General features: G+C 31.7%; 1 protein-coding gene and 1 pseudogene across 1 annotated transcript; both read left to right on the top strand.

Annotated features, from left to right (window-relative positions):
• The first annotated feature begins 313 nt into the window (after positions 1–313).
• Positions 314–2,842, top strand: LOC139485030 (toll-like receptor 4). Its single transcript, XM_071269127.1, has one exon. It carries the CDS (start codon positions 314–316, stop codon positions 2,798–2,800), a length of 2,487 nt encoding a protein of 828 aa, XP_071125228.1. The 3' UTR covers positions 2,801–2,842.
• An 8,457-nt stretch (positions 2,843–11,299) lies between these two features.
• On the top strand, positions 11,300–14,164 carry LOC139485018 (toll-like receptor 4; annotated as a pseudogene).
• The last annotated feature ends 830 nt before the right edge of the window (positions 14,165–14,994 follow it).

Consider the following 14,994-nt stretch of genomic DNA (forward strand, 5'->3'; position numbering starts at 1 on the left):
ACGTAAAAAATTGAATGTCGAAATGTCGAAATTTTCGGTCTAAATCAACAAACCAACATTAAAAGTATATGGTATCTTGTAATGCGGATTCTAAAGACACAACTCATATTTAAAGACAAGATCGTTATAAGAATGAAATAATTTAATAAGGATTTTAAGTAATTTGCTCCAAATTTCTAATTAAAGTATATGTGTATTAGCTGTGATTGTGTAATGTACTATTTTAAAGGCTCCAAATATTCAAGTAAATTCATTACATATATATTACCCTTTTCTTTTAGTGATAATCAATGTACTATTTCATTTCAGAAATATGACAAATACACAACTTACTCTCCTTGTTGCGTGTTTTATTCTGATGATGGAAGTAAACGGACAGTTGAAAACCACGTGTTACTTCAATGCCAAATGTCGATGTAAAACTATAAATGAAACGTATGTCGAGGTTGACTGTTCAAAACTAAGCTTAAATTATATCCCGAAACTGCCAGGAAACGTAAGCAGTGTTGATTTAAGTTACAACAATATATCTGATATATCGGAATATCATTTTGAGGATAACAATGCTTTACGTGAAATTAACCTTTCACAAAACAAATTACACTTTCTAAAAAAAGAAATGTTTTCTGGGCTGGACAGTGTTTCAAAGCTTCAGATAAACAATAATAATATTATAAAAACAACCAAAGATGTGTTTTTATATCTACGATCATTATCATACTTAGATGTTAAGAGGAATAATATTAGCTGGAGCAATCCCAACGTTACATTTCCTCCATCTTTACTCACATTGAAGATTGATTACAATTCGTCTCAAGAAAACTTCCATGAAATGCCTCATTTACAGACTCTGGACGTCTCTGGAACATCTGGGGACTGGTACATGCACATCGTGAAACCGGACACCTTTAGATTTGTACCATCAATATATGAATTAGATATTTCTGCTTGTAAATTGAATTACGTATACAATGGTTCATTTAGATTTATGAGAAACTTATCAACTTTAGATGTATCTTTTAACACATGTCTTAAGTTTGATGGATTACAAAATGTAACAATTGAACTTCCATTCACGTCTATCAAAATTCTGAAATTCAATAAAATTCATAAAACATTTCAAATGAATACAAAAGTTTTGATACAACATTTATCGCACTTGAAATATACAAAGTTGGAAAAAATACATGGCGACAGTAATAGAATCCAGCTCATAGAAGCTGGAGCTGTACGACAACTTCCCTCTTCCATTCGTAGACTCTTTGTGTCCGACAATGAATTTACGTATGGACAATATGTTTCCGAATTTATTACTATGCAAGTTGAATTTGTGAATGCGTCGTTTCTGTTCAATTCTCGAAGTAACAACGGAGAAGAAGAAAAATGCGAGCATCATGATAAATCATGTTGTAATCAGCTTTGTGAACAAATTCATACACCAGATAAAACAATATCCCTATTTATCAATTCTTTGAAAGTGTTGCCAATTCCTCGAAACCTGAAAACAGCTCTTTACAAAGACGGCTTTCTTCGGTATGAAATACCACAGTATACAGTTTCTGAGAATATAGTAGAGTATGTAGATTTAAGTCATAATATTTTCTATTCATGGATAGGTCCTCTTTTAACATTCAATCATTTGCATTTTTTAGATTTGTCAAATAACATATGCTCAAATGTGTTAAAGGTATTTTTTAAAAGCGTTCCGAATGTGACAACATTACTCGCACAAAATAAACTACTAGGATTTGTTCTGCCCGATGACACGGAAGGGGAAATAATGCAGCATATGCCTGTCCTTCAATTTGTGAATTTTGCAGAAAATAGGATTCCAAGTTTACCATATAATTTTTTTAAGTCTCAGGTGAATTTGATAGACATTAAATTAGGAGGAAATATGATGGAAAACATATCCTTCCAAATAAATCACATGAAACAATTATCAAATTTAGACCTTTCAAATAACAGAATTTCTAGTCTAGATGAACATGCTCGTGATCATCTGGAAGAAGTTTTCCAAATGAAAAACAATTTGACCATTGATATAAGTGGGAATCCGTTAAAATACAATTGCGATGCAACAGAATTTGTGAAATGGATGTCAATAACGCAAATCAAATTTCACAGCATAAACAAAACCTACTGTCTGATGTCTAATGGAATCCAAAAATCACTATGGAAATCAAATAGAATTTATGAGAAGCTTAAGTTGGAATGCTCGTCGTATTCGTCTTTGATTGTTGGCACAATTGCATCATTGGTTGTTTTTCTGATTGTTTTAATTTGGGGCATAGGTTACCGCAATAGGTGGCGTTTGCGATATATGTATTACATGGTAAAAAGTAAATATCAAGCCCAAAATAAAGAAAAACCGGATAATGACAACCATTATAAGTACGATGCTTTTATATCCTACGATAACAATGATAGATTTTTCCTTCATGACAAACTTTTGCCTTGTCTAGAACGCGAAGCTGGATTGAAACTGTGTATCCACAAAAGAGATTTCCTACCTGGAAATGACATTGCAGCAAACATCACATCGGCAATTCATAACAGCCGTAAAGTGGTTATTGTTATGTCACATAATTATCTGGATTCGTATTGGTGTATGTTTGAATACAACATGGCGAAAGTGGAAAGTATTTATTCCAGAAATAAGGAAAACATATTATTTTTAGTATTTCTAGAGCAAATGGCACCAAAAGAATTACCAATGATGGTTTTAGAGTTAGTTCAATCCAGCTCTTACATCGAATATTCGAACAATGAATTTGGCGATACAGTGTTTTGGGGATAGACTGAGAGAAGTTTTATCGCAGTAACCATTTTCTGTTCATGTGTCGCTGCTAACTAATAAACTGTTGTGAGGTATTTTCACATGTATATTTATGTCATGCTTTATAAGTTTCTCAGCAATGTCCAATTAAATTATATACAAAAAATAAGATGTGGTACTATAGTTAGTGATACAACTCTTTACAAGAGACTAAATGACACAGACATTAATAGCTATTCGGACTTCGGCAATGAGCAAAGCCCATACCGCATAGTCAACTATATAAATCATGCATCTAAGACTAAATAATCAATCAGTAAACATCCACAATTTAATGGATTTAGTGTAAAGACGTCTTAAACAGACAATGAAAAACATGACATTGTGCAATGTCAAAATACAGGAATCGACAGATTGTAGATTCATGAAAGTGCATATTTTCAAAAATGTAAATAACAATAATATTTAGTATGCTTTTGATTTACAAAAAACAAGATCAATAATAATACCAATTGACACAATATTCAAAGATCTTATGAAGTGTTGAATAAGTAACTTTTTTGAATAAGTTTATTTAAAGGATCGGCAAGTTTACAAGGATCGTTTTTAAATTTCCAGGTACGATAATCAAAATCACCGTACAAATAAAGATGGCCTATCCAGTTTGAAATAAGTTACAGATCATTATATATTTTACAGAAATCAGATGGACATTAATACAACTTGATTTACACGAAAAGAGAATCATGACTGTCTAAAGTGTGGGTATTGTTACGAAAAGCAGCCGAAAAATGAGTTCAGATGCAAAACCACTCTCCCGGTTTCAATATAGGGTCTCGTAGTCTACTCTGCAATACAACGTTTTTCTCATTTAGACATCTTATTTTTCAAATATGCATTTTGCTAAATTTTCTATACCTTTGATATCTTCTAAAAAATATATTGTTTTGGTAGGATGTTAGGTTGCAAATAGATTACTGATTTTGATCTGGTTCGTCGCGTTTGCCATACATACCATAGAAGTCGGTTTACATCATTTTCTTTAGAATTAAATAAAAAAGACTATTTAAAAAATTAATTTTACTTGTAAATGAACAAATGTCCACGGGATGTTTACAACTTCCTCCTTCCTTATGAGGAATTTATTATGATTCGTCGAATGTGTTATGTATGATAATCAATTAGACACCTTTAGTTGAAAGATAGGTTTTGCATTCTAGATTGAAGTTTGGAGTGTGATATATCACATGTTTTTATGCCCCATTTATGGGCATTATGTTTCTGGTCTGTGCGTCCGTTCAATCGTTTGTTCGTTCTTCCGTCCGTTCGTCCGCCCATCTGTCCCGCATCAAACAACGACTAATATCAAGTTGTAATCTATTTTGAATAAAATTGAAAACCAATTGTGTAGATAAATATTGAATGTCTTCCAACATTAAACCAAAAATCAATCAGATGGTATCTGCAGTTTATTCATAATTATTATTGTTGTCAAATTTTAGGTGTTTTTTTCACACTAATTAAAAAACCTACTAACAAGAAATTTTACCTATCAACGGCCACAAACGCCCGTCATAGACTTGCTTTAGGCAATAACACATTAGGAGATGACGTAGTCTGGCCTAGAGTACTGTTCTGACAGTTTGCATTGTCTTCTATACCGACTGCAGTAGACTTTGCACTATCAAATTTGGCGCCATCAGCAATCGACGGCCGGGACTATCTCAGATGCAAGCAGATGTTGCATTGTAATTTAGAATGGAAAGAAAAGAGGCAGGCGAAGACGAAACAGGGTACACAGCTGATTGTTATATGTAGTTATTTTTGTTGCCATGTTTTGCCATAATGTTTGGTGTACGAAGAAACATACATTGTAACATTTAAGCCCTCGTGTACACACCAATAGAGTCACAATTAACCCTTTGTTGTCATGCGATGTCTTGCCCTTAGTACATATATGTAACACTCTCAAACATGTTCTTCCCTCCAAACGTGTCCGATTCCCCCAAACGTATCCGTAATACTCAAGTCTGCCCAAGACTGTCCGATTTTATAACCACCAAACGTGTCCGATAATTGTTATTCGCCGAAACGTGTTTTTGACTTAAATATGCTCATTGTCCAGTTGTAAGTATTTCATGCTCATTAAGAGTGAACGTACAAATTTTGACAACAGTTCTGGTATTTTAAAAGCTCCTTAAATAAACAAATTCTAGGTTTTGAGCATCACTAAATTATTTTAGGTTCTATTTTCATACCGGGATTTTTGATTGGGCCTACATTTTTACGGTTATTCTGGATTACACTAAATGGGATTTTCATCTAGCAAATTTAAGAGCGAGTGAAGACCGATATGTAATGACTTCTTAAAGAAACTACTTTAATATTTGTTATTTAATAGAGGCCGTTTTAAATAAAAGTTTCAAAAAATGTTAGCTTCCAAAATACAACTGATGGCACAATGAAAAAGATAAATTCTACACAGTTTTTTTTACGCGCAGAGAATAAGACATTCATCTACATGAGGTTTCTGATTTAATATCTACAATTTTAATGTGCATGGCTGCTTACATTTACATTCAAAATATGTCTGAACGGACACATTTACCAGGGTAATACTCCCGAAAGTAATTTATTTCTATTTTTCCTGATGGAGTAGTATAATGAATAAACGTTTAAAAAAAAAACAATTAACAAATAACCTACGTATTTAAATAATAAAATGGATACAATGCAAGGAGACTTGGTTCCACCATATCTCAGTAGTATTCGAATCCCGGCCAGGGACGAACAAAAAAAAAATCCTTTCGCCAATTAACAGATGTAACTATATTGGGATGATGTTAGGACGAATTATAAATATTTATTTATATAGACTGTTTTTCTATTGTCCTGTATTTTTTTTTGTTTTTTTTCACAAGTTGTTTTTATTTATATTAATCTATAGTATAACTTTCACAACCTCTGATCTCAATTTTCAATGGTTTTGTACCATGTTTGCAAGACCGGGTAAAAAAAAAATACAACATTCATATATAAACTTATAAATGATTGCAAAAATTCATAAATAGTCTAGGAAGAATGAAATTATCAGGACATTATATTGTATAAAAATATAGGTTCGTGTTATTTGTACACCTGTATTTGTATAGTAAAAAGGCAAATTGCAGGATAAAAACATATAACAAAAAGATCATATAACCACTGGTGGTAAGCGGATGGTCGTAACTAAAAGTTACGACCATCTAGGATATGGGAGACAACTCTAGGTATAAGTTTTTCTTTTCCGATTTTTTGTGCAGTAAAAAGTTCATTTGAGCTAAACCTCTTATCTCATATACACTAACCCTGAGTGCGTTGATATTGAAATAAAATTAAAATTGAGAATGGAAATGGGGAATGTATCAAAGAGACAACAACCCGACCATAGAAAAAACAACAGCAGAAGGTCACCAACAGGTCCTCAATGTAACGAGAAATTCCCGCACCCGGAGGCGTCCTTCAACTGGCCCCTAAACAAATATATACTAGTTCAGTGATAATGGACGCCATACTAATTTCCAAATTGTACACAAGAAACTAAAATTAAAATAATACAAGACTAACAAAGACCAGAGGCTCCAACCAAATTTGATAGACAAAATCATTCCAATTTTCGTAAAATAGTCATTAAAAAATTCGAGCATGATGGTCGTAAAATTTACTGTTACAAAATGATAGAATTATTATAAATTAAGGAATGTATCTCCCTCATGCAAAGCTCTGATTCCTTTCACGGATTTGGCTATAGTTTTTGGACCTTTTGGATTATAGCTCTTCATCTTTTATATAAGCTTTGGATTTCAAATATTTTGGCCACGAGCATCACTGAAGAGACATGTATTGTCGAAATGCGCATCTGGTGCAAGAAAATTGGTACCGTTAATTTTATTTAAATGTGTGATGGTCGTAAATTCAACTATAGTATTTTGGATGATGACCGTAACTCGAGTATTTAGACAAACTTTTATTTATGTATTTTAAAAGTAAAAGTAATAAACTCAGATGTCATATATGATTTGTAACAAACAATAGTATTTGTTACTCTGATAATTTTATGCAGAAATTAAGCTAGAAAATTATTAAACATACACAATTCTGATGTATTCCAAACGCTCATCATTTAGGAGCAACACTGTAAACTTATCAACTCGCATTAAGCCAAAAAGTATGTTAGGGTTAAGTAGTAATATATTTTTTTACTGCACGTTAAGGCATAAAATTATTAAATGCACATGTATTCTCTCATATTTGTTTTTTGTTTTTTGTTTATTTACGACTTTTTTTTTTATCTGCAATCATGTCGGCAAATGAAATTATTAAACGTACAATTCTGAACAATCATCTTTAACTTTATATACATAATATACCGGAACATCATTTTAAAGACAACGATATCTTAACTGAAATAAACCTTTCACTTAATAGATTACATTCTCTCAATACCAGTGTCATTGCTAGGAGTTTTGATACAAAGATTGTTTTCTTTTGTGATAGAAATATAAGTGTAAATAATTAGTACTACATAACATTAATGATCGGTTGATGATTGGTACAATGCTCCGACTACTGTTAACGTGATTTCACGGTTCAGCAAAACAACAAGGATAGCATTCTGTTCGTTTAAACCCAGTTGTTAACGGGAAGTCAATCATTATTACATCATATATGAGGTGTACAAAATACCCATTTAGGTAAGTAGAGTTAAGCAAGATTAATTTTAATTCTAGTTTTAAAAAAGGAAACTTTGATACTTCAATTTTGAAATAAAAGGCAGATATTAAATACTGCCAAGACAAAGGGGATAGTTGTTAATTTGGCATAGAAAGCTTTGTATTACAAAATGAAACGTTTTGTTATATATATATAATAATTTGTAAAAAGTTACAGTAAGATCTTTGAAAAACGTATGTATATATACGTTGATTTGATAATAACTTCAATTGTCCTATTAAAATTAGAAATAATCAAATAAAAAACGTCAACATATTTACTTGTTAGGCGTTTTGCATAGAAACAGACAGAGCGGTAATTTTCAAAATTGGTTCTCGCATGTAGTCACACAATCTAAATGTTGAAAGGAATGTGCTAATTTCGCATACATCATTGTATACATACATAACGATTTTAAAGACAATGAAACTTTTCAGCTGATTACGATAATTCTTTGCCTTGTAAATAATTTTTCCTGTTCGATTCTTATAGTAGTCCTGCTAGTCCTACTTTCTTATGACATAACCTGTTTTTTTTTTTCATTATTTATTTAAAGGTGTAGGTCCAGTACTGGCCATATTGGCCTCAAATTTCAGGTTCATCTGACGAAAGATTTTGGACACTTTTTAAACACTTAAAAGTGTGTATTTCAGTTGATTCAATTAGTTTATGTGAAAGATTGTAACTCATTAAGTAATTAAAAACGCTCCGATTCAAGCTTAAATATAAAAAATCTATCAAATATGCCAAAACATGTCACTTTTCAGATGGTTTTTGTCAAAAATGAAAATGGCCGCATCCGTGTTCATCCTCAATCTTTATGTATGTTATGTATTATCATTAAATACAACTTGCATTTCAATTAAGAATGAACACGAATGCGGCCATTTTCATTTCAGACGGAAACCGTCTAAAATTTAACTAAACTGTTAAAATAGGGAAGATTTCAGTAATTTAGCATGACTGAATGATTCTAGTACCCGATATATGTTCATTGTATTGTCAAAAACAGCCCATAATTATGTAGCAGAAGCTTTCTACTTTCCAATGAATAACTTAAAATTTTCATTTTAAACAATTTTGTAAAACTGCTATTTTTTGGGGCCAAAAAAGGGGTCTTACTGGGCTTCCTCCTTTGTAGATGACACTTAATATATATTTTAATTACGGAAATAAACAAAACTGAAAGAGGAAAATATCGAAAACCGTAATTTTCTTTGATAATACAAAACAAACAATTCATTGTGCATACTAACTCTTATAATATTATAATAACGATCCGGAAGTCAAATGAGAATTTTAGTGAAAAACAAGGTTTTATTGTAGCTCATATTTCATATTGTACCTTTCAACAAAAATTCTACACCATCACTTAGCGTTCGGTTGAATTACATTCTTATATTAATGTTGAAATACAAAAGTTAAAATGTATCGCTTTCCTATCCTCACGAGCATTACATCAACTAACGGCATGTTAAATAAAGACATTTATTTAATAACGATTCATCCACATGGTATATTCGTGTCGCAAAACCTTGATGCAATACTGTTAACTAAAATCGATAAAGAATTCTAATATGATGCTCTTTAAACGCTTTAAGGACACACATGTGGTAAAATGTAAAAAAAAAAAAACTGTTTGTGCTGTTCTGGTCATACTCCAAAGTGATATGCTTTTTTTTTATGAATGAGCTACCCGACGTCATTGACGATGACTAAGAATATAAATCTTTTATGCACGATTGTGAAATCGAAAATCATCACAACAAACAAACAATGATCAAATGTGTTAAAGTCATATGAAACATCAAATTAAAAAAAATGATGCATATGTTTTTTTATGACAAATTGGACAGTTTTCATTATTAAACTTATGTACATATACTTTTTTGGAAGAAAATTCTTTTATTTGTCCACATTTAGAAAAAGTTTAATTCCTTCTTCCAGGAAGCAATTCGCCGACATTTTTTCCGTATGCAGAGTGACCTTAGCGTGAACCTGCTCGTAAAAATCTGGTGATCGCAATACGCATGGGTCTATCACTGAAATAAACAAATATCTGATTGTACATGTTAAACACGTGCTCAATATTCATGCTTTTTTGTTGATTGTTTATTATAAGGTGACAATCGGTAAACTTCGGAGTAAAAACACATCATTCAACGAGCTGACATATTTGTTAAATCATAACAGACAGAGAGAAAAAAATTGACGATTACACGATATATTTGTGTAAATAATAATAAAATCGTGAACAGAAGACTTAAGTTTATGATATATACATGCATTGGTTCAAAAATTGGATAAACATTATTTTTCACCAGTCACTCGTTTCATATGACTTTAAAATCCGTTTATTTGTTTTACATATAAGTAAAATCATCATTTAAATTCATCCAAACCTAACTAAATACGCAATTGTAAATAGCATGTCACTAGATCAGTTTGCGTCAATGTTAGAGTGCGTTTGTTTACAGAACTCAAGTATAATCATTCACCTATAGCGCTTCGGTTGAAAAGAATTGACATATTTTACCTTTATCAGTAACAATAATAAATAGGGCTTGAATTCATACTTATTTTTACAACGAGTTTGCTCGTTATGCTGATAGTTTATCCCTCGCTGTAGTTCGTGGTAAAATATTCACCATAAAGACTCTACCCGTGTTACAATCAATATAGATTTAAGCCCTGATGAATTATTCCTCAATTAGACAGATTATTTATGTCATATATCACCGTGCAGAACGCCACATGTGGGTGTCGGCTATGCCTGAACCGGGGTGGCGGTTTCCAAGCGGAGAAAAACGACCACGACAAGTTCAAGTATCAACATGTCTTTTTTGAGAATTGTTATTACCAAATGATATATTGAACGGAAGGAACCGAACCATTATCCGTTCCCTGCAAACAGAAGTAGACGTTTTCAGTGGTCTTTTTTCTCAAACACTTTTCCCTAGTTTTTTCGTGTTACAGATTTTTAGGCTTCATATGCAAGTTTCAGGATAATATTTTACATTTGACGATTTTTTCCTATATGATTTATATAGAAATGAATTCATATTATAGAATTTAACTAAATGACAACTTCTTAGTAAACAATTACTAGGTTATACTATATATAAGACGATAAAAAAAACCCAAGGAGTAAACAAAGACTCAAAAAACCAAAAGACATTTACATCAACAGTTATAAATAATAGATAAGAAACAACACGAACTAAATCATACAGGAAAATCGTCAAAAGTAGTATTTGTTCTTGAAATTGCATATGAAGCTTCGAAATCTGTAATACGGAAAACAAGGGAGAGGTGTTTGAGAAAACAAGTCACTAAAAACGTCAACTTCTATTTGCAGGAAACTGATTACGGTTCGGTTTCTTCCGGGCAATATATTATTGGTACTAACATTCTAAAAAAAATTAGTTTTGACACTTGAACTTACCATGATCGTTTTTCTCCGCTTCAAAACCGCCACGCCGACAACCCGTAAGTGGCGTTATACACGGTGTACATGGTAATAATATTCATTGTTCTTTTTCCAGATTTTTTTATATGTATAAGGTTATAAAGAAAACAATAAAAAATAAAATTGTAATTTAAGGCTATTTTATATGTAAAAGTCACAGGACAACAGTCATATATTTGTTCAAGCTTTGATTGTGTAATTTCAGAAAGAAGGACTATTTCATAGGCACAACGTTTGATAAATTCATTAAACATCTTCATTATTTTGATTATAGTTTATATATTTTTTTTCATTTCAGAAAAATGGTAAATACAGAGCTTATTCATATTCTCGTATATTTTATGCTACGAACGGAAGTAAACGGGCAGTTGAAAACCACGTGTTACTTCAATGCCAAATGTCGATGTAAAACTATAAATGAAACGTATGTCGATGTCGATTGTTCAAAACTAAGCTTAAGTTATATCCCGAAACTGCCAGGAAACGTAAGCAGTGTTGATTTAAGTTACAACAATATATCTGATATACCGGAACAACATTTTAAGGATAACAATATTTTAAGGAAAATAAACCTTTCCGAAAACAAATTACACTTTCTTACAAAGAAAATGTTTTATGGTCTGAATAGTGTTTTAAAACTTGTGATAAACAATAACCTTATTTCAAAAACAACAAAAGATGTGTTTTTATATCTACGAACACTATCATACTTAGATGTTAAGAAGAATAATATTAGTTGGAGCAATCACAACGTTACATTTCCTCCATCTTTACTTACATTGAAGATTGATTATAATGTCTCTCATGAAAACCTCCCTGAAATGCCTCATTTAGAGTATCTAGACGTCTCTGGATCATCTGGTAACTGCTACATACACACCGTGAAACCGAATACGTTTAGATCTGTATCAAAAATACATGAATTAGATATTTCTGCTTGTAAAGTGAATTACGTGTACAATGGTTCATTTAGTTTTATGAGAAATTTATCAATTTTAAATCTTTCATTTAACACATGTCTTAAGTTTGATGGTTTGGAAAATATGACAATTGACCTTCCATTCACGTCGATTAAAGTTCTGAAATTTAATAAAATTCATAAAACATTTGAAATGAATACGAAAGTGCTAAAGCGTCATCTTATGCATTTAAAACAAACAAAGTTAACGGAACTGCATGCAGATAGTAATAAGATACAGCTCATAGAAAAGGGAACATTACAGGAGCTTCCAATTACTATCAAAAAAATCTTTTTGTCTGACAATGAATTGTCGTATGGAGAATATTTATACGATTCAATAGTTGTGCAAGCTGAATTTGTAAACGTGTCATTTTTATTTAATTCAAGATTCGATATTGAAAAAAAAAGAAAATTGCGAACATTCTGAACAATCGTGTTGTAATCAGGTCTGCGAACAAAAAAAATATCCCGATAAAACCATATCTAATTTATATTTACCGGTTTTACCTGTTCCTATGAGACTAAAAGTATTTCATTACAGAGGATGCAATCTTCGATATGAACTTCAAGAAGCATATGTTTCTAATAATATGCTAGAATATGCAGATTTGAGTCGTAACATTTTCTATTCATGGACAGGTCCACTACTAACGTTTAAACACCTCTATCATTTAGATTTGTCTGATAACTTGTGCTCGAATGTGTCAAATGTTTTTTTTAAAAGCTTCCCGAATTTGAAAACATTACTCTTACAAAATAATCTACTTGGATTCATACTGCCCGAGGACACAGGTGGAAAAATAATGCAGCATATTCCAAGTCTTCAATTCGTCAATTTTACACAAAATAGAATCACTAGCTTACCATACATTTTTTTCAAATCTCAGTTGAATTTGAAAGACATTAATTTAGGAGAAAATATGATGGATAATATGTCCTTTCAAATTAATCATATGAAAAATTTAACAAATTTGAACTTATCTAACAACAGAATTTTCAGTTTAGACGAAAATGCTCAATTAGAAGATGTGTATAAGATGAATAACAAGTTTGCAATAGATTTAAGTGGGAATCCGTTGAAATGCACTTGCGGCACAAAGGATTTTATTAAATGGATAACAACGACGAAATTAAAGATTGATAATGAAAACAAAACGTACTGTGAAAGGGATAGCGGAAACCGGGAATCGTTAGGGAAGTCAGTTTACGAAAAGCTTCAGTTAGAATGTTCGTCGTATTCGTCATTAATTGTTGGCACTGCAGCATCATTGGTCGTTTTTCTGTTTGTTCTAATTTGGGGCATGGCTTATCGCAATAGGTGGCGCTTGCGATACATGTATTACATGGTAAAACATAAATATCAAGTGCAAAATAAAGGAAAACCCGACGATGCCAACCAATATGAGTACGATGCTTTTATATCATACGAAAACAAAGATCGAGGTTTCGTTCACGAAAAACTGCTACATTTTCTAGAACACGAAGCTGGATTGAAGCTGTGTATCCATAAACGAGATTTTCTACCTGGAAATGACATTGCGGGAAATATCACATCTGCAATTCACAACAGCCGAAAAGTGGTTATTGTTATGTCACATAATTATCTGGATTCGTATTGGTGTATGTTTGAATACAACATGGCAAAAGTGGAAAGCATTTATTCGAGAAATAAGGAAAACATATTATTTCTAGTATTTCTTGAGCAAATGGCCCCGAAAGTTTTACCAATGATGGTTTTAGAGCTAGTTCAATCTAGCTCTTACATCGAATATCCGAACGATGAATATGGCGATACAGTGTTTTGGAATAGACTGAGAGAAGTTTTATCGCAATAACCATTTTCTTCTCATGTGTCGCTGCTAACTAATAAACTGTTGTAATATATTTATGTCATGCTTTATAAGTTTTGCAGCAATGAACAGTTAAAAATCATATAAAAAAGAAGATGTGGTACTATTGTTGCTGAGAGATCTCTTTACAAGAGACCAAATGACACAGAAATTAACAGCTATTCGGCCTTCGCCAATGTGCAAAGCCAATTCTGCACAGTCAGCCATAAAATTCATGCATCTAAGGCTAAATAATCAATCAATAAACATCCACAATTTAATTGATTTAGTGTAGAGACGTCTTAAACAGACAGCGAAAAACATGACATTGTGCAATGTCAAAATACAGCAATCGACAGATAGTAGATTCATTAAAGTGCATATTTTCGAAAATGTTAATAACAATAATATTGGTTTGCTTTTAATTTACAGATAACAAGATCAATAATAATACCACTTGACATAATATTCAAAGATTTTATGTAGTGTTGAATGGTAACCTTTTTGATTAATTTTATTTAAAGGATCGGCAAGTTTACAAGGATCGTTTTTGAATTTCCGGGTATGATAATCAAAATCTCCATAAAAATAAAAATGGCCTATCCAGTTGAAATAAGTTACAGATCATTATATATTTTACAGAAATCTGATGGAAATTAATACATTTGATTTACACGAAAAGGGAATCATGACTATCTAAAGTGTGGGCATTGTTACGCAATGCAGCCGTAATACAAAAGCATTCACCCGGATTCAATATAGGGTCTCAAAGTCTACTATGCAATACAACGTTTTTCTCATTAAGACATCTTATTTCCAAATATGCATTTTGCTAAATTTTCTTTACCTTTGACATTTTCTAAAAATTCTATTCTTTCGGTAGGATGTTAGGTTGCAAATAGATTACTGATTTTGATCTGGTCCGTCGCGTTTGCCATACATATATAAAGTAGTAGGGATAGATCATTTCCTTAAGAATTAGATAAAAAAAAACTATTTGAAGAATTAATTTTACTTGTAAATAAACAAATGTCCACGTGATGTTTACAACTTCCACCTTCCTTATGAACGATTTATTTTGATTCGTCGAATGTGTTATGTATGATAATCAATTAGACACCTCTATGTTGAAAGTAAGGTTTTGCATTGTAGATTGAAGTTTAAAGTGTTATGTATCACATGTTTCTATGTTTATGGGCATTAT

Source organism: Mytilus edulis, chromosome 8 (assembly GCF_963676685.1).
Source record: "Mytilus edulis chromosome 8, xbMytEdul2.2, whole genome shotgun sequence".
In the NCBI taxonomy this organism is placed as follows: domain Eukaryota; kingdom Metazoa; phylum Mollusca; class Bivalvia; order Mytilida; family Mytilidae; genus Mytilus; species Mytilus edulis.

Excerpts from the sequence above, each read along its gene's own strand:
- LOC139485030 (XM_071269127.1), top strand. The coding sequence starts at position 314 with ATGACAAATACACAACTTACTCTCCTTGTTGCGTGTTTTATTCTGATG.